This window comes from Cinclus cinclus, chromosome 2 (genome assembly GCF_963662255.1).
Source record: "Cinclus cinclus chromosome 2, bCinCin1.1, whole genome shotgun sequence".
NCBI classification, from domain to species: Eukaryota; Metazoa; Chordata; class Aves; order Passeriformes; family Cinclidae; genus Cinclus; species Cinclus cinclus.
This window is the reverse complement of record NC_085047.1, coordinates 47,804,727-47,829,831: the sequence shown is the minus strand read 5'-3', so window position 1 is coordinate 47,829,831 and position 25,105 is coordinate 47,804,727. Positions and strand designations below refer to the sequence as shown.

Sequence of the window (25,105 nt, the reverse complement as noted above, 5' to 3'; positions counted from 1 at the left end):
GGAGCTTTTACATACTTTTGCAGTAGTTAATGATGGATTTTCCAAACGCAGCATCTTACACCATGCTTTGTGGCATGGATGCTCTGTCTGTTCATAGTTCATGTCATGTATACAGTTAATTCCATGTTTGAGTTATCCCTTCCAAAAAGATCTGTACAGAAGCTCTTCTACCAGATTGATGCTATAGATTTACTCTGTTTGGTGCTGTTTTGTGACCTAAAAAGTGGTTCTAGAATATAATTTTTAGAATTACTTTGTGCAAAGAACATCCCTGAAAGTTTAACTCTGGGGTTTTTGCCTGATTTAACTATTGGTTCTATGGTGCTTCATCTCCTTTCAGTTGCAATTTCACTTATTTTTGCATGCTTTCATCTTCTTCCCTGCTTATCCCACTTTTCTTGCTTGCTGCTCTGTATTTCTTTTCAGTTCTCATTTAAGAGTTTAGAAACCCTTCCATGTTGTAAATTGAAATTTACTTCTGCTACAAAGAATTTCTGCTTTTTAAAATAAAACTGAAAGATATGTTTTCAAGAGAAAGGGTGGGAATGGGAGGACAGAGTTTGCGTTATGTCATTCTTTGGACTTTACAAGTTATGTTGTGTCTGTACTCTGAGCCTTTGGTTTTTTGAGCTATAAACCCACAGACAATTAAGACCGTACTCTACTAATGTGAGCAAATTCACTGAAGCACATCTTACATGATTAAGTATGTGATCTACTGTGATGATGATGATGAAACTCTAAATCACAAACTCCTAAGAGGAGGATTGAAATACTGTAAATAGTTTAGAGTCTCCAGAAAACAGCACAATACAGGAAAAAGAAAAATTTAATTACACGTATTAGGATATCTCTCTCAAAGATGTTTCTTTATTTATTCAATATTTTATATAGCAATCAGTTACAAGCTAGTAAAGCTTATGTAGATTCTATTTGAACTCCACTGTACATTTTCTTACTGTGGAAACATGGCAATTTTCTTTGAAATTTCAATGCTTTATGAGCATCTAATCTTGTTGACTTGCCCTGCATTATGACTTTGTTGATTCCATAGGTGTAATCTTAAGTGTTGTACTTTCTGCTTTATTTTTGAAAGAGTCCTCTAAGATTTAGAAGCTTTGAGTTCTGCTTGTACTGTGTCTGAAGATACTGAAGATACTATTTTATGCTTTATTTTTCTTACAGCGTAAAAAGGCAGTCGACCTCAACGTCAGAATATTGGATTTATGTAACGAATTTTTGATAGGAACTCACATTCCCAACAAGATTGACAAACATGTTTTGCCAGAGCATATTCGGTATAATTTTACAGCTGAAGGCAATTACTTACAAGTTGCTGGTCTGCATGCTGATTGTCCTGATGATCTGGTTTGTATTTCCTGACTTTATTTTGGCATCCTTTATACCAAAAGTGCCTGCCTATCAGTTATTTGGTTTGTCAGTGAGGCAAATGCATGTGGTTTGTTACTGGCAAATGCATGCTGTTATTACTAACAAGGAAAAGCCTTTGTAGAATGTAATAATCAGTGGCATATTTGCTGGTAGTAGGTATGAAATAATGGCTGTGCAGATCCTGAATGGTTGGAGGAAGAAGAGGGGCAGACTCTGGATTTTAGGCAAGCACACTTCAGTTTATTTAGAGGTGGGATCCCATGAAATGCTATTCTGAAGGGTAAAGGAGCTCAAGAAAGCAGGTAGTTCTCTAAAGGCAGCATTCTCCAAGCATGTGAGAATATTGAGATACTCAGTATTAGGGCATCCTGATCCTTAGAAAGCCAAGCATATGTATCAGGAACTAGGCTTGCCAAGCAGACAGTTCTTATCAAAGCTTCATCTCCAAAAGATAACATGCATGGAGTAGAAGCAGGTACAAGATCCAGGGGAGGAATGTAGAAACATTGCCTGTGTGTGTGTAGGGGTGATGTTGGGAAGGTCAAAGCTCAACTGCAATTGTGACTTGGAAGGGACATCAAAAGCAGCAAGAGAAAAGCCTGAGCAAGGAAAACATGGACTCAGTGCTGAGTAAGGCGGGTGACTGACAGCAGACGCATAAGGCTGAGCTGCTCATCAATTTCTTTTGCCTCAGTGTTCATCACTGACTTTAGTCCAAGGTAGGAGATTACAGTCTGGATTGGTGGACAACCAGATAGGTAAAAAAGCTAATTTCATGATCAAACTCAGAGAGTACTGGTTGAAATGCACCCTACAGGAAGACTGGTAATGGAAGAACTCTTGCATGGGTCTGTCCTGGATCCCCTGTTTAACACCTTTATCGGTTACATAAAGGAAGTGACAGAGGGTTTGCCTACCAGATGTGCAGGAGAGAGCAAATAGGGAGGAGCAATCAGTACACATGAAGGTCAAGGCTGATGCTCAGAGTGGCCTCAAAGCTGGTACAATGGTTCAGTGGTAGTCTTATGTAATTCAGAAAGGACAAGAGCAAAGTCATACACCTGGAAATGGAGAATTCCTGGTTATGGGACAGGCTGGGGCTGCCTGGCAGGGTCTGGTCTGTGGCAAAGGCCCACAGTATTGATGGGCAGCAAGCTGAGCATGAGCTTGCAGTGACCCTGGCAACAAAGGGGCCAACAGCATCTGGACTGGACTGGATTATCACCCCACTCTTCAGGAGTGTCTTCAACAGAGCCCACCGAGATGGGCAGTAACTGGAGTGCTGGCACTGTTAGGAAGGGCATAGGGATCTGGGCTTGTTCACCCTGTCGCAGAGGTGGTCTGGGAGGACCCTGACAGCACCCTGCCTGTACCTACAAGGATGACGTGGAGACAATAGAGCCAGGCTCTTCAGCATGGTGCATGACAGGAGAGCAAGTGTCAAAAGGCAGAAGTTGAGGTGAGAAATGGCAGTTGGGGTTTTCCCTGTGCAGTGAAATAGTGAGTTCATGCTGTCTCTCCCATATGTGCAGGGTTTCAGGACCAGACTGGAAAAAGCTTTGTGTGACTTGGCCTTACCTTATAGCTGTCTCTGCTTTGTGCAAGAGATTAGATTAGAGGCCTCATGAAGTCCCATCCAATTTGACTTATCCTGAAAAAAAATCTTACTTTAGTTAATGTTATTTTTCTGAAAAATAATTAGAGTTATAAATCTAAAATTAATTTAAACTCACTGAAATGTGGCAGTGGCTCCCTAGACTTTTAGATACAATTCTAGGATCAGGAGCATATTAGAACACTCCAGGGTTTTCTTCACTTTAACTATGTAGAGAGAAGCTTAGTTCAGATGAAGGCAAGTATAAGTTGTTGCTGGATTTCCTGAGCTTATTCCATATATATATATGTACATATATATATATATATATATATATGTACAAAAAAATAAAATTTGTGATTGGTTTGTGAAGCATAAAAACATTTTATCAAATTTATGAGTCTCCAGGTATTTTTTTTTCAGAGTTACAATAAGACCCAAACTAAATAAAAAATATGAGAAAAGGAGAAAGTTTGTGAGTAGATGCACAGACTAGTATTATTCTACTGCAAAAGAAGTAAGGCTTTTCTCCTCCTCTCTTTTCTCTCCCCGACCCTGTTTCATTTTCCTTGTCTGATCCTTCTGTGAGTAAACTTAGCTGATATGCAGAGAACAATTTGGGTTTATTTTCAGAAGTTTTAATAAGTTAAGACAGCCCACAGAGGGGTCTGAAAAGCACAGATGTTGGCAGAAAGAGGGAGGTGGTGATGAGAGACTGTTGACAGGGGTAGAGAACAGGACCCTTTTTGGCAGTCTTGATCTGTTAGGTTGCCTCATTGCGTTTCCTCATTCCACTTGTCATGGGTAAGAGAGCTGTAATTGTCAGGCAGTTGTAATTACTATTGTTAGAAGGCTTCAGGCCTTATCCCAACAATATCAATGAAGTATGGCTGTTATACCAGATCTTCAGTTGCATCACTTGTTTCTGTTAAAAATTACTCTGTTGCAATGTGACTTTTTTTTTTTTTTCATGTATTAGGTGCGAGAAGCTGCTTACAAGATTTTTCTCCATTCAAACTCTCAGCAGTTGGCTCGATTGGAGGAATTGCTCGTGAGCCGAAACAGCCTGGCACAGTTGGTTGGCTACGACACCTTTGCCCACAGGGCTCTTCAGGGAACTATGGCCAAAAATCCAGGTATAAGGCATGTATGGAAGGACACACTAAGAAATCAAATGTGTACTGGTTGAGGTCAGAGGTTGTTAGTTCCTTTAGCTGAGTTTACACATGCTTCTCCCAGTGATGTGTTTTGTTGCAGTTACATTTTGCTGTATGCCATATGTGGTGTTTGTTGTAAATAACTACTCACTGAGGAGGATCTGGTGTTTTGGATCAGAATTGATGCTCACGCCTTACATTATGAAGGTGTCATTATCTCAGCACGTAACAAAGTAAATGTAGTACTAAATTCTCTTGAAATAATGTCAATGGAGTAGTTTGTTACAAGATCTAAAGGAGTTTTTGTTTGGAATATTCTCATGTAAATTTAACATCCTTTAGGGAAAAATAATTTTAACACTTTTTACTTCCTTCTAGAAACAGTAAGACAATTTCTCGAGAAGCTTTCTGAGCAGCTGTCTAAAAGGTATGTCTTTTTTTACTGAGTTTTTTTTTAACCATATTCTTTATTTCAAGAATAGAGGGACTTGTGCACTAATAAGTTGGTCAGTGCTGCTTATTATGCTCTGATGAAACAAAAACCAAGATTTCCCCAAAATTTTGAGAAGGCTATTTGCTTAGAATAAATTTTGTGTCTGTGATCAGAGAACACCCAGGACTGAATGCAGGAAATTCAGTTAACAGCAAACTAGAAGACCAAGTTGAATTGTAGAACACCTCTCCTAGTCTTCTTGCCTTATGCACAACTGCATATAATTTGCATCTATAGACAAATTTCCCTGTTTGTCCCTCTTGCCACCCTGAGCTCCACACAGCACAAACAAAACAGTTTCATTCCTAGGTATAAATGGGGTGTATCATAAGAATGAAAATGCTTTGGAGCTGTACAACCACAGGAAGAGGGACTGAATTTCAAAGTACCTGAATGGCAGAAGCAGAGTGAAAAGGTTTTTCTACTGTTGTATGTGGGCCTGCTATTTTATATAGTCATTTTATTTAGTACTACAAATCTCTGATGATGGACATTTCATTAGGATGGAATATTAACATGTACTGTATTTCACTGCTCAAAAATCTTTTGTTAACATTTTTGTCATAAAATATTTTTCAGAACTCAAAAAGACTTCGAAATGATGACAAAGATGAAAACAAAACTGAACCCCCACAATTCAGTAAGTTACATTTCCATGTGTGATTGTCCGTTTTGTCTCTTTTGAAAATACATTATAAGGTAATCATGTTCTACAATAACTTCTACTTTAGTGTACAAGATGTAGTAGAATTAGAAACATTCTCTCTTCTAGCTTCAAATGCTTTCTGACTACTAAGCTGCTGTATTAAAATCAAATATTGAGTATGAGAGAGCTGTTGGTTTATACAAAGTGATACTGAGATAACCAAAACATAAATGAGTGAAAGGGAGTATCACTTTGCTTTGAATCAATTGACTCATTTGAAAAATAAAGGCTGTACTTTAGGTTAGATTCAAGTCCATTTTGTATATTACATTAAATGTATCTTAATGCTGTACATATTTAGGTTTATCTTTTTATTTGAACTGTATTTGAACTTTTATTTGAGTGTATGTCTTGAAATCTGGTATGAAGTCCTATCATACAGTTGAATAAGAAGACCAATCTTCAAGAAATGTTAAAAAGGTTTTCAGGTTATGATGTATGATGCTGTTTTTGGTTTGAGCCCTAACTTCTACTCATTGTCTTTTAAAATTCTGTGACTTGCTGAAACTGCAGAAATACTCAAGTGAAATGAAACTTTTACTTTGGGTTCACTTGTTGTCCATTATTATAATTATAAGCTGGAATTCTTTTTCAGATGCTGATGCCGTGGGATCACCCCTACTACAGTGGAGTCCTTCGTGCTGAGAGGTAAGCTCCTTATGCTCCTTATGTTCCTGATTGTAATGTAAATGAATGTCCTTGCAATAAAGACAAAGAAACTCCTCAATATAAACAGAATTTCTTTCTTTGAAGATGTACCTCAATAGGAAAAAATAAATATTATCTGGTGGGAGCATTATTTGTAATATTTTTTAGTTACTGCTAGAATGGCAGTAGAAATTTTTGGCTCCTATGTTGTTTTGCAGGGAAGTATTGGCCCTCTTTGAAGATAAAAGAGGATGAAGCAGTTTCAGAACAGATAGAAGATCCTATTTTTGTTTTGCTTTCAGTTCTTAGCTGGGCTGTAGTACTGTTTAAAAATAAATTTTGAACACTGAATACATTTCAGCTCCTCTTCATATTTTAACTTCAATGTGCTTCTTCATCCTCTTCTGCAACTTGAAATAGCAACTTCTTCAGTAAATCTTTACTGCTTATGGATAGAATTCATTCTTATATCTCTTGCAAAGCCTGTGAAATAAATCCTTTACACAGACTTAAAGAGTGCACAGGGCCTTTACACTTAATGAGATGTCAGCTCTGAAAGATGTAAGCCCTGCATGTTGCCTTTATTAGATCAGCAGCAGTGGCCTTTTAGGTTTCTGTTGAAAAAGATAATTGAAAGTTGTGCAGCTCTCACGAGAGGGTTTAAAAAAAAAATCTTCCTTCATTGCAGATTTGCAGTTTTTCTGTTTTTAAACAAACAGACTGGACGTATCTGATTAAAGTAGTAGTTTACTCTGGATCAGAAAGCTGTGGTAGTATAGACATGGCATGGAAGGATTGCCAGCAGCTGGCCTGGTTCTTTTTAGAATTGGTGTGTACCATAAGGGTTAGAACATTAGGTGTAGAAGGCACTGTGGTTGTTACTTCTCCTGGAAGAGTGTCTTCTGATGCTGATTGTCCTTAAGTCTTACAGATCTTACTGTCCTTAGATCTCCTCATGAAGCTAATTATCTCATAATTGAGTTCCTGATGATCACAAGTAGATTATTCCGCTCTTTTGGCATTTGAAAGAAAAATATTTCCTTTCCTTACGGGACTTTATAGGAGACGCAATTAAGTTATTTTAAGAATTGCAGGGTGGCTTTGTGAAGGGAGAGCTGCAGGTAAAACAGACCTAGACATTGGCAATGTATCTTTGCTATTTTTTTGTATTCAGGCCCCAAGTCTGGAAGTTGTATCAGAGTCTCCTGAGTCTATGTAGGGCCTCTGTGATTACAATGCAGGATTAGGGCCCAATGTTTTCTCCCTCCAGCTTGGGCAGGACTGTTTGTTTCCGGCAGGTACACAAGCATCTACAAGACTGGGGAAAAAAAAGTAGTTTTCCTTTCCATTGTGTGCAGAGCTGCTTTGCTTTAACACAAGAGTGTAGATCTTTCACAGTCCTGTTTTCTGAACAGTTGTCTGTCTTTGGAAAAAGTGTTTGATCTGACTGACTGAACAAGGTTTTACATTTATTCTGCTCATGTTGTGGGTGTTTAACAGGGTACTGGATACTGGGTAATCAGCTCTGAAAACTAAAACTCACTTCTCCCCTGCATAGTGTCAAGGACTGTGCTTTATGAGTGAAACTCTGCAGGAGTCAGAGTATTTATACAACCACGGGATGGGAGTATACCTTGTCATATCTGTGCCCTAAATGCCCTGTTACTCAAATGAGATTCTCCTATCCTTTGTCTTGTATTTGTACTTACCTTGTTTGACCACGTCCCTTGAATGCCCCGTGAGTGCTATGGTATGTTCAGGTCAGCACTTTTGTAACTGGAAGATCAGAGCTGTATCTGTCACACAAACCTTCATGCTTGGCTGGAGTTTGACTTTTGGCTGTTTGTTGTTATTCTCTTCCTAACTGAGACAATTATCTTGTAGTATTAAATTATTCATTTAAGGAAAAGTGATGTTGTTTTACTTGGTTGGTTGGTTTTTTTCCATTGGAAAATGACTGAATCATTTTAAATATTGTTTTTCCTTTTTTATTTACAAACTCAATACGTTATTTTTACTTCTGTTTTATTCTGCATTTTTTCATCTTGGAATCACAAAATATGTTTTCAAAATGGATGCATTTAACTGTCATGCATTTCTCCTGTTCTTTGTTTAGTCTGCTATATTTTTTTGTTCTCCAAGGATTTCTTCCTTTTGGAAGAAATTTACTTTCAGCTTTAAGAGAAATACCATGGTTGTATTTGTAGTAGTGCTGTGCACAGAGCATAGCTTATGTATTTGTCTCTCATGTTTTGGGACTCAGTAGTAGTTTGCATGGTGGATTTTTGTATTAGGCTTTTCTCTTTTCTTCTGCTTAGTAAAACATTTTTGTTAAAAGGGAAGCAAATGTATGCTTTTGGGTATTCCTTTTGGACTACTGCTGTCACCGTGGTTCCAGCTGAAGTACACACCCATAGTTTCCTAGGTATTGTCAGGTGCATAAGATGCAGATTATCTTTACAAATGTAGGAATAAAGAAAGAGACTACAGGGATTTAGTTCTTGATTAAGTAACTCAGCACTAGAGGGTGCAAGAAATACTAGATGAGATAGCATGTTTACTGTTCTTAGTTTGGCCTATTCAACCATTCCTCTTTAGTCCTCCAGATTTTGACCAGCTACATCTCAAATGACACTGAAACTCATGACATATTTTTAATGCGTCTATTTTATATTTGTAGCATGTTGTGCATTTTAAATGTATTTCTGTGTTTTATCTTCTAAATATACATTTAGCCTTTACTGTAACAGGATTAAGGAAACGAATCCCTCACTAGATTTCTAATAACTAGTCTTAAGAGGCAGATGTTTTTGTCTGAAGGATGCAGGATGCCCTCATGGGTTTGGACAGTAGAGTTTTGATGCTGTGTGCTGTCGCCCGGGGTTGGTTTTTGTCGCTCTTTCCACGGCGTTACGGACCCTTGCTGCTGTTCTGTGACTTGAACAGCAGGAGGCGCTCCAGACTCAAGCCCCAGAGTTGCGGTTGTGCTGTCTAAACCCGGCCACAACAATTTTGTTTCTGTCAGCTCTCACCAAGTCCTTTCCCTGGAAACTTGATCCTACTTCAATAGTGTATGCCTCCCATTGATGGGAACAGGATATTTTACTTCTTTTTTTTTTTTTTTTTCCCAGACTATGTTAAGTAGCCTCTCTGGCTTTAAAGCTACACTTAAGTGTAATTTTTTTTTAGCTATAGTTTAAGAGGCAGAGAAAATACATGTCAGTATAAATGTACTTTTAAGAGAAACAGGAGACAAAAGTCTGAAATTCATTGTAGCAGTATCTTAAAAGAAGATAGAGTAATTAGGAGAACCTCAAGAATTTTGGCAGGCTAAGGGTAATAAACCAGCGAATGCTAGAACATGCTTCAGCATCTAACAAGTAAGAAGATGTCCAATATGTATATTATAGAAGTAATAATGTTGCATTTTAGTGCAGACAAGTACCCAAGTATTAATTAAATTTCATTGCTTCTCAGTAAGTGCAGCTGTAATTCTCAAGGCCCTGGTCTTGCAAAGATGTGGTGGTCCTGCTGACTTCTTCCAGGTCAGAGAAAATCACAACAGAAAATCACACCAAAATGGTGTGAGAGACTTTTTGAGGTCAGCCATTTGCCTGGAAGGTAGGATTGGCAGTGCTTACTGACTTCTAACAGAGGTGCAGAACTGTCTTGAGAACTATCAGCAGTGAGCTTTGTGTATTTGGTATTGACTTTTGTTTCCTTAACCTGTAGTTCTTGCCAGGCTGCGTTGACTTCAGTGGCTATAATTCACTGTTAGGACTTTTGCCAAAATCTCCCAGATTTTATTCAACTTGAAGCTGTGATGTGCTTGCAGAGTACTAACTCAGTGTTAGTCCCTTTCTTTGGGACTGCAGAAGGAAGTAAGATCAGCCTTGAGGATGACAGATCAGTGCAAAAAAAAGTTAGTTTCCTGATGAATAGGGAAATGAAGCCACCATGACAGCTGCAGGCATTTTGGATCTTGCGGTGCCATCTTAGCAGAAATTAGGAATAAATCACATCCTTTCTTGTTGGGACTGTACACAAGTTGCTGGCTTCAGGGGAGGGTGGACACCACTTCTGGGTTTTTTCAGAGGGGTAGGTTCAGTACCAAGGTATGAAAATGTGACTGGCTGTTTCACAAGATCCTAAAAGCTGCAACTAGTATTGAGGTTTGCAAGTTACTAGTAAAAAAACTTGTTCATGGCTGCTTTTTGTAAAATTATTTTTAGTTTTATGGAAGACTGTTCTCTCTAGGGAATGCCATGTGGAAGAATAGCCCAGACCCCTTGCAGAACATGTGAGAAAACTGTCACTGTTAAATTTGAAAGCTGAAGTGGAAAAATAATGCAAAATGTAACTAGGAAATCTTTCAACCAAACTGTTCGTAGAGAAAGAGGACTTCCTGTAACAAACTACTTGTAAGAAAGGGAAGGCATGCCTTCTGTTAAATCAACTGATGTAGGTATAGAAAGTCCTCTTTAACTCACCAGTCACTAAAGCTGGTGCATTAAGCTTTTTGGAGGGAAACCTGAAAGTTATTGAAAAGCATTGGTGTGAAGCAGAATTCAACTTTCAAGAATAATTAGCAGAAAGAAAAAAGGAATGTGAAATACAGGTGCTACTTTATGGTTGATGAGAGTACAAAGGCTTTCTATTATTATTAATATTGTTATTATTTTTAAGAAATCCAAAGTCTTCTATAAATCATGGTTAAGAGCCTCCCTTTAGGTAAAGAATGAAGTTTAATAGTCTAGCATGTAATGAAAATTGGAAGGGGTTTTCCTCGTCTTGATCTCTTCAAGTTAACCTGAGGGGTTCATCTGACTTTTATCTTCACTAATAAGATCTTTTCAAGTTTATTTGAAAATTTTTACAGAATCTGTTTTATTAGAGGTAGTTAACTTCATCTACTATATTTTTGTGGATGTCAGAAGGATAATAATTTTTCTCACAAAAACCCCCAAAGAAGTCATGATATATCAGCGACTACATTTAACAGCCACCGATAAGAATTTTTGCCTAGCAGCTAATTTGCAATTGTTAAAAGTCTGAATGCTTGTGTTCTGAAGAACAATGATCCTGATTCAAATATCCCTAATGTTCAATTTTATAAAAACATTCTTAATAGAATAGATTAAAGTCATGTTGCACAAAACAGTTTTAGCCTTGTTCCATAGATACAGCTTAAATTAAAGTGATTTTGAGTCTGCGTTTTATTTAGACTCAGTGAAGTCATACAAGCTTAGAAATAATTATTTATAATCACATACTACATCTTTGTTTCTCATAGGGGCACAGCCTTTTTGTTTGAAGAATAACCATACCTCATTGTGTCAGTTAACTTTTTTTATAATAGTTTTTTTAATTGGTTTGGCTACTTTGCTTCTCTTAAAAATACTGCTGTGCTGCAAACTGTGAAAGTGTCTGGATTTCTTAAATGTAGTTTATCCTTTAATGAAAAGCGGAATTTACATTAAGTAAACTGCATCTTTCTTTGATATGCCTACTTTTGTTAAGAGGCTACTGAGATTTCATAAAGTTACGGAGCTCAAATTCTGACATTGAGTATATGAGAAAATTTTTGTTCTTTCCTGGGCTTTATTATAAATACAAGTGCTTTGGCATTTGAAATCAGATGTTCAGAGTGAATTAAGTTACTGGAATGTGCAAAATTAATACAGAGCAAACCTATTACATTCAAGTTGATGTGTCTCTGTCTTTTATGGTTTTCGACATGTAAGCATGAGAGTTATGCAATTCTACAGGAGAAACAAATAAGATTCATTATTATAATAAAAGGGACCTCTTTAAGTCTTGATTTTTATCTTTCTTAAGTCAAAGCAGCTTAACTGAAAGTTTGGCACAGAGGTAAATATTCTTTTCCACTGCAGACGAGTTCATGTATGTATTTGTTGATGCTGCTACTGATTTGTGCAGGGTGAGTGTGTGTTGATGTCCACAGTTTTTTTTACATGAATCTTATATTTCCTACATCAAAACTAAAAGCAACCTTGTAAAATATATTAATATAATATGTACAAAATCCTTGATTTCAGGAAGTCTTCTTTTAGATGAATCATTGTGTATTTTCTGATGGGTGTGTGTATGTCTATAATGGATAGAAGTTTTGATATTTCCTTTTCCTGTTCTTCCAGAATTACATTTAGATCCTTTAAGTTTCATGTAATGGCTTAAGAAAATTTTTGTGCCCAAGTTCAAGGGTAGTTGGGAAAAATCTTTTTGTAGCAGTACAAATTGCAAATAGCAAAAATTAATCCATACCTGCATATTTTTTTACCTGAGATACACTAGAAGAAATTTTACATGGTAAGAAATCTTTTTGACTGGAGTATATAGTTCTCCTCAAAGTTAATACCTTCTAAGATCCATCTCTTTTGCCTGCAGTTTCAATGGCATATTCCCATAGAAAATACTGTGCTCTTCATCCTTTTGGGATTAAACTATACAACATTCCAGTTAGGGAAGCCTAAATTCCAGAAAGAAGCAAGAGCTCATACCTGAGGTCTAGACTTGTGCTATTTACCTCTAATTGGTATCTTACTGAGCTTGAAAGTGTAATATTTGTGTCTACTCTTCTCTGGTAACATAGGCATCCTAAGGCCCAGAACTCACATTTTAAGCAAAAGGGTATCCAGACAGGGTGTTTGATTCTTGCCCTGGCTTGCTTAGCTGCCCTGAATCCTTTTTCTTCCTTAGGAAATGCCATAACTACATTTCCTTGTGTTTGCCAGCTTTGGAGACAGCAGTACAATGTTTTGCTGCTGATGTTACTCTGCCATGTGCATCATCGTCCCTGCTGAAGAGTCTGTCTGCTCTTCTGGGGCTGCAAATTACAGCATACAAGAAAACCTGTCTTCCAGCTCTTCTTTGCAGTAGTTATTGTCACTAAATGCTGTCTGTCTCCAGAACATTAACCTTTCTTCCTAGTAGCAGTAACTCTTTGCAGAAATTTTACTGGTAGCAGAGTGCCTGTTACTATAGTTCAGTGTGGGTCATGACAATTTCCCTTCTGATTTCTTTTCCCAAAAATACTTGAGTGCACTTCCTGTTGGAGATAAAATCGTAATTTGTCTGAATAAATGTGGAGGCAGCTTGCCAAAGAGTGTGCTCATAATAAAGCAGCTGCTTCATGCAGTTTTATTTCAAAGTTTTACTGTTTGTTTTAAATAGAAGGCACAAAGCTATACAACTATTCAAGCTCGCAATTGATAACAGCTTGAAAATTGTGCATAAAGTGATTCTTAGAATGGTTGCTGCTTTAACACGTAGTATAATAAAAATAATTATATGCACATTAGGGTCATCAACGTTTATTAACATGTAGATTATGAAGATAGCTTTGCTCTGACTAGTGAGCATTTCAAGGACAGGCTAAGCTAAAGCACTTTGGAAATTCTGCTCCTTTTTATGTAGAGTCAGTCAGTATCAGCTAATTCATTGACTGAAATGTTGTCCTTTCATTCTGTTGATTGAAAAGTAATGTGCAGTAGAATCCCAGAATCACAAAATTGTTAGGGTTGAAAGAGACCTCTGGAGATAATCTTATCCAACCCCTTGCCAAGGTAGGTATGCCTTGGTTTTCATAGGGTTTTGTTGGGAGGCTTTAGTCTGGATTTGCAAGTACACTTGGTTTCATGTTTGAAACAAGGGAATCAAAGAAGCCCCGTACACATGAGATAGTAGATGGGGAACTTCAAGTTTTCCCTTTAGCTTCAGGAGAAATTAATTTTACAGTCTTGGACCAGCCCTCGAAAAGGCTCTGCATCCAACACAGACAAGTTCTGTCTTTACTGGTGGGCAATTTAAAATGCTAAAGGAGGGTATTGAGAGAAGTCTTCTTAAAGTTTTATGTGGTCTTTTAGAAAATCCAGTCCAGGTCAGACTGTGTTTCAAAGATATAACCTGAGACCATTTAACAGCATGAGAATTTTTGTTGAAAGAACTGAGGGAAGAGAAATTTGGATTGCTGTCACAATCACAGTCCCCATTGCTGCCAAAAAGCTGAGCTACCATGTTTTTAGATTCATATGAATTTGAATGCCAAAAAACTGTGCCTGGGAAATGTGTTCTTGCAGTTCCATTACCATGATGAAGCTGCCAGTAACTGAGATTGGGTAATCATTTGCTAACAGATGCTTTTTTCTTGTCATCTGGAAACAATGAAGTTGCTAATGACTGCTACCATTTGAGTGTCTGAAATCAACCAAGAATCTTCAGCAAGGGAACATCTACTTTGTAAATTCTCCCAAATACTTTTCTACCCACATGCATATGCCAGATTTAAGTATTAGAGATCTAGTAGAGATTGCAGCATTTCTTGTTCTGTTCATTGAGCATTTTTATTTTTGGGGAAGCTTCAAATATTTTCATTTATTCTTTTTTTCCCATAATCCTCTAATCTTACCTAGTGTTGCATCTTTTATTTTTCAGTGAGTAGCATTAAATTTTGAAGGTGGGGGCTCAGAAAAGAGTCAGTCATATGCTTGCTCTTGCCACTGAAAGGCAAGATCATCTATCAATAATAATTCCAGGAACTGAAGTTTTGGTTATAGAGCATCAGTTTCAGATAGCTGAGGTTTTGGCTAATTGCTGTTACTAAGTAAGCCGAAAGAGAAAGTTTTCCTGGAATCAGTGCAAGTTTGGGGTTAGGTTTTCTTCACTTATAGTTGGTTGTACTTAATTTGTGAAAATAGAGTTTGTGTATGAGGTAGGACCAAATTCAAAACTTGGTAATTGAATCTGTGTTTTGGTGTCTGGAATTACTACTGCTTAGTGGGTATAGTATATATTTAGACAAAGGTTTTTGAAGATGTATTACATGCTTTTTGGAGGAGTAGGTTTTTTTTCCAGTGCCCAATACCAATTTTGGAGTATTATTGGTTATTATCATCTGATTGTGATAATTGCACTATACTATGGGTTTTAACCCCTTTCTCCATAACTCCTAGGACATTGCACTGGCTAGCAAACAATGGATGCCAGATAACTCAAGGTATAATAATCTCTGTTGACTGCTGCCAGGTGTGTCCAAAAGTAAGTTAAGTAGTGGGTTTGTGGCATAAGATACTAGGTGGTATTTGAGGATTTTTTAGTATCTTCAGTTTTGATTTTTTTTTTTGCACACTGGTATAATAGGCAAGGCAGAAATGGACAATTGAGATCAGAAGTAGAAACATTTTTGTTTTTGTATTCTGTATAAAAAAAAAGTTATTTTTCAAAACTTTTTTCAATTTTCCATTAGCAAGGAGAACATTAACACACATCTTTCATTAAATGTGGGAGATGTTTAATCTTGGCAGTGGTCTACCAGAAGGGACTGACCTTAACTTTGTGTTGTTTCTATTAAAGTGATTGTTTAGTCAGGACCACATTGTACTCAAAATGTCAAGATTGTGACATCTTCAAACATTAGCCAGAGTAGGGGGCTAGTTCCTCTGGGGAGTCTGCCTTAAGGCATTAGTCTGTTCCTGCTATTTTTCCGGGGGGGGGGGGGGTGGGGTGGATAAGTATCATGCTTTTTTCAAAGGAAAAAACAATTACAAACTGACTTCCTACCACCACCCCACTTTTGACAGTGACATTATACTACAAAGTATTTATCAGAAAGCCTTCTTTCCCATCCTTTTCATCCTAGAGCAGGGTCATGGGGACATTGTGCATATTCAATGAGTGCTGAGAATGAGAAGTAGGCATTGGTCTCCTTCCAGCAATATATTAATATCATCTATTCTATCCATGAAGAAATACCATTGCTTTCTCCCACTGGTACCTATCTGTGTTTTTGATTGAAATGAAATTAAACTTAGTTTCAGAGGTTGTTTTTTTCCGCCCCTCCAGCACACACATTAATCCAGTATTTCAACTGAATGTGGTAATCCTTTGCAATTGGTATGAAACATTGTCTTCCTCTGATAAAGCTGGAATCTATCTTCTGCTACAGCTGTATGCTCTTGGTCCTAGGCTCCATATGACACCTTCACAAAATAGTTGAGGTTGGGAATTTTCTCTGAAGGTCATCTGGTCCAATCCCCCGCTAAAGCAAGGTCCCCTAGAGCTGAGTGTCCAGGATCATGTCCAGGCAGCTTTTCAGTATCTCCGAGTTGCAGGGATTTGTAGCCTCTAAGGGTAACCTGTACCACTGCTTGCTAATCCTCACTGGGAAAAAAATACTTCCTGATGTTAAGATGCAACATCTTGTGTTCCATTCTGTGTCCCTGACCTCCAGTCCTGTCACTGGGCAGCACTGAGAAGAGCCTGGCTCTGTCCTCTTTCCACCCTCCCTTCAAGAATTTACCCTCCTTACTGTTTTCAAGGGTGCTGTTCTTTAATTTCTTATTATTTTCATGTTCTCTTATCCTGCAGCTGAACTCAGTTTTGGGAGCTACATGTTTTAATTTCCTGCAGCTGTGAAAATCGGATGTTTTGTTATGAATGTGAGCTGTTGGTAGTGTTAAATTTTGACTTAGTGAAGTGTGTGTTTGTAGTACTGTAGCATATGGGTTCTTTCTTGAATTACCTCGTACCTCATCTCCCTTCTCTGACTTGGCAGGGAGGAAATGGCACGGGATGATACTGGATGTCTGTGGGGGAGGAGAGTGTGCAGGCTTTGCACATAAGTGTAGCTTTGGCAGACTGATTGAAATGCACTCAGCAAAAAAGCCCTGCAAAGAGCCCTGTGCAGTGAAACCACTTGAGCTTGTCTGTGGTGTATATTGAGACAGGACTTTTGTAGCCAGATATTACTTAAAGAAGCAATTATTTGAATTGCAAATGAAAAACTCAGCTTACTATTCATAGTGGCATGTAGGATGATAGTACAAGATTTTAAAGTGAGATGACAAAAACCAGTTCTAAACTATTACGGAGGTTGTTATGATTTGCTGCCAAAAGAAGGGTCATTTTAACAGATCTTGTAGTCTGTATGCAGACAGAGCTTCAGAGTAGAATCAGGAGGTCTGAAGCACTTAGTGATGTGTTTCATTTTCATAGTAATAGTCTGGGCAGAAGGCAGTCACTGAGCGATTCTATAGAAGTGTGGAGACATCTGAGATTTACCTGCTAAAGCTTTCCAAAAAGCACCACTGTTGAAATCATTGCAATTCTTAGGAATTACTGACTTAAAAATTCTGAGTATATTCAACACATACCCTGTAATTCTGCACTTTGGGTTGGAAGGGGGAGCTCTGCGTGTCAGTCAGTGTCCTTTGTACTCCGAATTTCATATATGAAAATTGGCTCACAGGAAAATTAACTCATCTCTTCTGATTTCTTTTAGAGACTTGCTTTCAGTCTTTTTGTCTAACTTGATCTAAAGTGATTTATATCATGCTTATTTCCTTGGTAGTAATGACTTTTTGAGAAAGAAGGAAAACATGCATGTGGAAGTGTGCAGTGTGTGAATTTAAGTGTGAAGTTCTTGAAAAAGTGTGTCAGTATGGTAGAGGCAAAATAGGCTTTATTTTCTATGTTCTAGTATAGTTTAAAAGAATAGAATACACTGGCTTTAACTTCTTGTATTTGTGGTGTGAAAATAAGTAAAATCTTGTACCTCAGTTATTGTGGCTTAGAGGAATAACCGCACCCTGCTGTGCCTCTCAGCTCAGTGGTGCCCATCAGTGCATCAGAGCTGCAGTTGTGAACAGCACTTTGGCAAATGAAGTATGCCCAGTGGGCTTCTTTTTCAGGTCTTCTCTGTGGAAGTGGGAAGGAAGGAAGAGTTGGTGTGTGGGTAAGGACTAACTGGTTCTTTCACAGCTGGTCTGTAACTAAGCTTTTTGATCACAAGCCTTAAAACAGCATGGTTCTCATCTTTGATGTCCAGCTATTTAGTCTAGCTGATGCATGTTTAAATTTCAGTGACTGTGATTGTCTAGAGTTAAACAGTCTTTACTCTGAGACCCTAGAAAATGGTATAAAATAACACTTGGGCTTTTTATGTGAAATGAGGCAGGAGTACTTTTTTGCCCTTTGGGGTACACACACAGCTACAAGTAGATTCCAGTTCTGATTTTGCTGTTGTCTCAAAAGTGTTGTGTGATGCTGATCAGCTTGTGAAAGGTGTAATTTTGCAAAGTATTTATTTGTTTGAAACACCTCTAGCGTGTTTACTTTTTAGGGTCAGAGTCTCAGGGAGTGTAAACCCTTTTACAGATTTCTCTGAACTACTTTTTGAATTTTTTGTTAATTCTCAGTTTATTATGAGCGCATGCAGATGTATGATGTCTTCTTTCCTAGGAGTGTCTTCTATGCTACAGCATCTTGAACATAGTTGGTTGAGGTTAGGCTCAGGAAGCTGTGTTGGCCATGTTTGAAATCCATGTCACAAACTAGAATATATAGGTGGCTGACAGCTGTAAGATTTTTTTTTTCTACATGGTTCAAGAGAGTCCCCAGAGCTCGAGGTGTGATTTTTGTGTGGGAGGTGATTGTGTCTATTTGGTGTTTCTGTTGCTGCAGTGAAAGGCAAGACTGTGGAGTCAGCAGTGCTTACCAGTTGGTTTCCTGCCCTAGCTGAGGATTTGGCTTAACACCACAGCCAAAGCCAGCTTGTTTTTCTGATCAGTCACACGATGCAGCCTTGGCATGGGAAAGGCACTTGAGTGCCAGTGGCCTCTTGGGTATCAAAAGCCACTGCTTGGCCACCCATCATGTTGCCATGGTCTGTTTGGGCTACATGTTCACCACATTTCTGAAAACCATAGTTAACATCTGTTGAATTTGGTATCCATATTTGAATATAAGGAAAATTGAGGTACTGCAAAGCGCTGTGCCTCTAACTTGGTTTCACTATTTGAAAAATAAAGCCAAACATGCTTGCTGAGGGCCTTTGGGCTGAACTGGTGTATTTCTGACATCCTGTGGCTTGAAGGTGAGTACTGTAGTTTATGTAGCTTTGCTGACTGACTGGTTTTGGATTCTTGTATTCCCTTAGGTACAACATTGATCCTGGCTTGTACTGTCCATTTTTCTCTCTTGGGGCATGCATGGAAGGTTTGAATTCTTTATTCAGTCAGCTCCTAGGGATCTCTCTCTATGCTGAACAGACAAAGAGAGGAGAGATTTGGTCTGAAGATGTTCGAAAGTTGGTAAGTGTTCCCAGCATCTGAAACCAAAGGGAAGATAAAACAAGCTGGTGTGCTTCTGTGAGCTATGAATCAAACTTTTTTAAAAAAAATTACTTTGATACCTATCAAAAGCACAAAACTAGTTGTCTAGTTTTAGTTGAAGTTAGATCTCAAGAGTATTATTGTATCTTTAAGTATCTTTTGGATGTTAAGTATTTTATGGCTTTAACAATAGCTCTGTGTCAAGGATGCCTGAATCAGAAACAGTTTCTTGTTTGGAGATTATTGCTGCACCTTTCTGAATGAGTCCTGTTAGTTTATTTAGTTTCAATTTGTAGACGACCAGATGACTAGAATGCTGTAGGTGTGTGTCCTAGCAGTCATATGTCTTTGTCTCATTTTTTTTCCTTCATAAGTCATCTTTACTTTGAGATTGATTTTTACTTTTCTTTTATTTTTCTGCCCTCTTTTTAGGGGAGGGTGGAAATAAAAACTTGGGCAATAACTTAATTCATCAGGTTCCCAAGTTCCTCTGTTGTCTTCCTACATTTATTCACTGCCAGATCTTCTCCGCTGCTCTTCTATCCTCAGCCTCCAGCAAGAGATTCTGTTCTTTATACACTGTAGGTCAATTTATAGTTACTCCTTACTCTTTCTGTTTTTATTTCCATGGTAAATCGGCTTCTGTTTATCATTTGGGGGCTACAGACAGTGCTTTTTTAACACAGAAAGTATTTTTAATACTAATCCATGACTAGCTAGTTTTGACTGAAATTTAGAAATGTCTGTAGTTTGAGATACAAGACGTGAATTTAGTACATTTTTTTCCAATTAAAAATATGAACAGTTTTAATATTAATTATTCCCAGTTTGTTTATTATTTATTCATTATAAGTCTTGGGATTTGAATATTATGTCTTCAGTTAATGCATTATCAGTGCTTTCACTATGGAAATTATACTCCTTTTTTTTTTTCTTCAGGCTGTTGTTCATGAAACTGAAGGTTTGCTAGGATACATCTATTGTGACTTCTTCCAGCGACCTGATAAACCACATCAGGTAACATTTATGATCTGACTTCAGCTTGGGTTTTATATGAGTGTAGCATTAGTGACATTTGCATTCAATGTAAATTTAGTGAAACTTGTTTTAAAATAAATTTAAACAGGGAATGTGTGGGTTTAGGTAAAATATTTTTTAGAGCAAGCTTTGATTTAAAAAAAAAAACCACCCAGTAGGCTGAACTGATACTCTTTGTGGTACAGAGTAACAGGCACTATGAAATAGAATAGAATCATAGAACTCTGTTTAGAGAAATGGTAGATATTTTAACACTTATTTTCTGACCTACTGTTTGCAAGTAGAAACAATCTGACATTCATACGTTCTGATCTTTACATTCAACTAATTTTTATTCTAAATTCTCCTTAAAACTGTAGATGGTTCTACTGTAGATGGTTCTACTGTAGACGTTATGGCTCAGTCACTACCTAGTGCCAGTGTATTTGCAATAGGATGCAGTACAGTAGACACTTCACTTAGTAGATGGATCTGCAAATTACCACCTTCAGTGAGATGATGAGTGGGCAAACTTTAAATCTACATTAGTTTAATATATAACTCTGTTGCTTTAGTATTTGACAATATACTAGTAGTGCTGTGTGGTATATTTTATAAAGAAATTACTGCTGAAGGCTGAGGAGAGAACTTGATCTGTACATTATGGATTTGACACATCACTAAATTTCTTGGCGCTAGTGATACCTGTTAGAAAATTTGAATGGTTTTGATAATCTTAAAACATAAAGAAATAATTTTATTTTCTAACAGCAACATAGTCTTTCCTTTATGGAATAAAGTAATTTTCCTTGTGAATTTGAGACATATAATAAAGATGGAGAAACAGTGCTGCTATTGAACAACACTGTTAACGATCATTGAATTCTACTTGTGTAACTGAGTATATGTTCAGATTTGATTTAAAAGTTTAATTTAATCATTGTTTTAATATCGTTCATATAATGACATTGGCTGTCTATGTTTGCTTTTACCTTGAAAAGGACTGTCACTTCACAGTTCGAGGAGGCAGGCTAAAGGAAAATGGAGAGTACCAGCTACCTGTAGTTGTTCTTATGCTGAGCCTTCCCAATTCAGCAAGGGGTGCACCAACGCTACTAAGTCCTGGCATGATGGAGAATCTCTTCCATGAAATGGGACATGCTATGCATTCTATGCTGGGAAGAACTCGGTACCAACATGTCACTGGTAAGAAAGTTATAATAGTGATTCTTTTTTATTGTTTTAGTCAAATGTTTAATTTCCAGAAGAAAGGAGTAGATTTAAAAAAAAATAAAAATAGACAGAACAAAAGAATAAAAAGAGTATGAAGCAAAAATGGTTGTTATGTTAATAGTTCTGTACCCTTGATGATTTGAGAATACATTATCAGATCCTTAGATATTATTTAAAACTCAACCAAACTATTCAACCAAACTTGAATATTCTTTTTCTAATAAGAATTAGGTGTTTATGTATCTTCTTTATGTACCATTGATCTTTATTCTATTGGTGGCATGCACTCTTGCATGTTTGTCTTATGTGGAGTTTATAATAATTTGAATAGTTGGAGGTTGGGAAATATGTTGTACCTAGTGTAAAACCACAATGAATCCTGGGCTGGGAAATGAATGAAGGAAAATTAGTGAATTAGGTCTTGCAAAGCATAGTGAGGGTATTGGTTGGTCTCTGGCTTCTATAACCTTCTGCAGTTGTGGCAAACAGGTCAAAGACCCATGCTGGCTAAGGCTGCTTGGCATGCTACTTTTTATTTACCTGTGGACAGCTTGTATATTCTTTTCCATAATAGTGTGCTGGAAATCTCAAGCGCAGTAGACATTTACATATTAAAAACAAAAAACCGAACAACAAAGCAAACAACCAAATGGATGAGATTGTAACTCCCTTGTCTGAAGATTTTTTTAAAAATATGTTTTACCATTTTTATGCTAGTGATACACAGGGGTGTCCCTGTTCATGTTTTATCAATGAATACCTTTGCACCCAGTGGCAAAATACTCTTTTTTTTTTTTTAAGTCATACATTTAAAATTAAAATTGACTGAACTGTTTTATCAGTAGGTCACTAGTGGACATTGTTAAAACAGATGAACACTGCATAATTCCTTCCATATAAGCTGTGTATGGTCTTTGAGACAGCTACGGACTCTCCCCCACTCCTTCCACTCATGTAGCCTTGCTCATCTTGAGCTACAGGAATACTTAAATACCCCAGATAGCTGTTTTGGTAGGAGTTCTCTTCTTGTGCTGAATCATGAGTGTCTGCATGTCAAACTCTTGAAGGGGCAGGAAATGGCTTGTTTTGAGGCTAAGACTTTCCAAGAGTCCCTGTGTATGGTTTGTGTGTTGCCTTAGCTCCAGGCAGTCCTGTATCCCAGAGGATTTCACTCCAGATCTAGCATTGCAAAAGCAGCTTTGGAGGTTGGAGGTCAGTAGTGTTGTTTCTGCAGAGAATCCTTTTTTAATGGATTTGGAATGTGTAACAATCAAAGGGCTTGTCTTAGGGATGTCTGTTAGGGGCTCTCTGCTCTCAGGGAACAGAAGGTGTGTATGGAAATATGTATGGAAGGTGTGGAAACAAGATGACTACAGGCTTTTGTGATTACAAAAAAAATTGGCATTCCATTTGATATGAGCTGAATAATTTGACATCTTTCCTGCTCTCTCTTGCTTTACTTTAATTCAGAACTACACAGTGCAGATCATGCATTTTCAGAACACAAGGAGTATTTTTGCTATCAAATAGATTTTTCAGCAGTGGTGGACAAACAGAATCGGTTTTATGTGTCAGTGCAGAAGTGCATATAGCAAATGTGTCTCTGGAAAGGTCCAATGTGATTTGAAATTACATCAGAGCTGTATCTAACAGCAGTAAGTGTTAGAACGGTAAAGGTACTGGTGAAACCTCCTGCAATGTTTGGGCATGTTCATTTTGTTTGTCTAGTCTGAAGGTGAATTCAAACTGCAGCAGGTACAGAGAAGAACTAGAATGGATGGTTTCTTAGACTTCATCTTGCCTTTGGATAATGATGGCTCAGAGAGAATATAGTTTCAATTTAGTAGGCAAAAACCAGTGTGATAAATGGTATTTATATTAAAGAGAAGTATCAGTCTGAATCATTGAGTGTAAACAGATTATAAATTAAGATTAAAAATTAGAGAAGAGTTTGTAGAGGTCAATGGAGTGATTCAAAAAATAGTAAAAGCATACTGAGATTTAAGACATTCTGATTGTTGACATTGTCTCTGGCAGACAGGGATAGAGGTGATGACCCAGTGGCTCCACTATGAAAGCAACAACTTTTATATTGCTAGCTTTAATATAGAAATCAGAAATTCAGCTTTAATTTGGCAATGTGTTACACTTTTTAATAACTTTCATTGGGTAAGATACTGATAAAGATTAGAATAAATAAGGCTTGTGGGAAAATGCTTTTTGAAAATAGTAACAGCTAAGATATTAGCACATTGCACTTATATAGAACATGTCTTCAATCTGCAAGAGTGTTTCTTGAATGAATGAATGAGTTGGTATTATAAAGCAAGGTTAATACAAAGTATAAGTAAGCTCAGCAAACAGATGGAAGCTAAGACTTGTAACTGTGAATGGGATTAAGGCAGAGTTTTATTTACATTGTAGTTTAATTTTGGTTTAGGACACTTAAATAGATTTGGTGTTTCACCTAGGGCCGGTTTGGCTACAGTCTGGTTTAGTTTAAAAAGGGTGTGATCCAGAACTTTATAAGGTGCCTCACCCAGCTGTTCAAATATTTTGTTTTACTTTGTGATTTATAGTAAAATGTGTAGGATCATAATGAAGCTTTTCTGGCAGTATGTACAATAATGGAAATAAAATATTGACTTAAAAAATGAAAGAACGTTAAAGTTCACCAAAAGTCCAAACTGAAAGCTGCAAAACCTTTTGGGAAGAGTTAACTATTTGTGTTAGTGGAAATAGCAAATGCTAATATGTACAATTATTCTCCCTCTAGGAACCAGATGTGCTACTGATTTTGCTGAAGTTCCCTCAATTCTGATGGAGTATTTTGCAAATGACTATCGAGTGGTTAACCAGTTTGCAAGGCATTATAAAACAGGACAGGTAGGGAAAAATATGTAAAATATGAATAAAAGTATGTAGGAAAAGAATCATATTTACATGTGTTATTGATTAATAATGTTTAAAGTAGAAATAAACAATGGAGAATATTATTTTAGTATTACAATTTCAGTTTTTCAGAAAAAATGTTAATATTGTCATTGCAAAAAAGATAAGTGTCATCTGTGGAAGAGTACTAGGTTCTTACATCTAAGGTTCCAATTAAATATTTAAAATTTTCAGCCATTTTTTACTACAAGGTGTAGTAGATTAACAACTTCCGTGTGAATCAAGTTGTTTGGAATGGTTTAATATAATTGCAGGTAAGTTATGACAAAAATAGGATTTGTCATTGAACTCTCTAAAGTCTGTCTTAGTATAAAGCTGACGTAGCCAATCATGGACATAAATGGAAATGATCTGCAGTGTTTCAAAATTCCCATTTTTAGCACAATATAGGGCAGTGATTAAAATATTTTTGTGATGAAAAACATACTGCTCTACTTAGGATTATATTAAGATTAGTTAAATTCTGTCAGTCATGAATTTCTGCATTAAAACTCTGATGCTGTTCTTACATGAAGTTATTCTCTATCAGTCTATTGCAAGAATCTGCTTTCTGTGGGGTATTTGGAAAACAGTACTCCTTGGAATAAGGTGACTTTTGTTGGTCAATTTAAGACATGGCAATAGAAAATGATTTCTATTTATACAGACATTTCAAAAATTCCTCCTAAGTTGTGTAGCTCCAATACTTCACTGGAGCTTTTTATCCAACACCGACCATTCGATGTATTTCAGTATTATGGAAGTAAGTAGAATTATCTTTGCCTCTATTGACCAGTTAGGAAA

The 25,105-nt window shown here is 37.1% G+C and overlaps 1 protein-coding gene across 1 annotated transcript in view; it reads left to right on the top strand.

The window, feature by feature from the left end:
- MIPEP (mitochondrial intermediate peptidase) overlaps positions 1 to 25,105 on the top strand; it is a 64,413-nt gene that overhangs the window by 8,094 nt on the left and 31,214 nt on the right. The window contains exons 6-14 of the mRNA XM_062514668.1: positions 1,186 to 1,368; positions 3,966 to 4,122; positions 4,522 to 4,570; positions 5,216 to 5,276; positions 5,938 to 5,990; positions 18,946 to 19,099; positions 20,060 to 20,137; positions 21,139 to 21,343; positions 24,147 to 24,256. Of these exons, the coding sequence (XP_062370652.1) occupies positions 1,186 to 1,368; positions 3,966 to 4,122; positions 4,522 to 4,570; positions 5,216 to 5,276; positions 5,938 to 5,990; positions 18,946 to 19,099; positions 20,060 to 20,137; positions 21,139 to 21,343; positions 24,147 to 24,256 (1,050 nt within the window). The remainder of the gene's footprint in view (positions 1 to 1,185; positions 1,369 to 3,965; positions 4,123 to 4,521; positions 4,571 to 5,215; positions 5,277 to 5,937; positions 5,991 to 18,945; positions 19,100 to 20,059; positions 20,138 to 21,138; positions 21,344 to 24,146; positions 24,257 to 25,105) is intronic.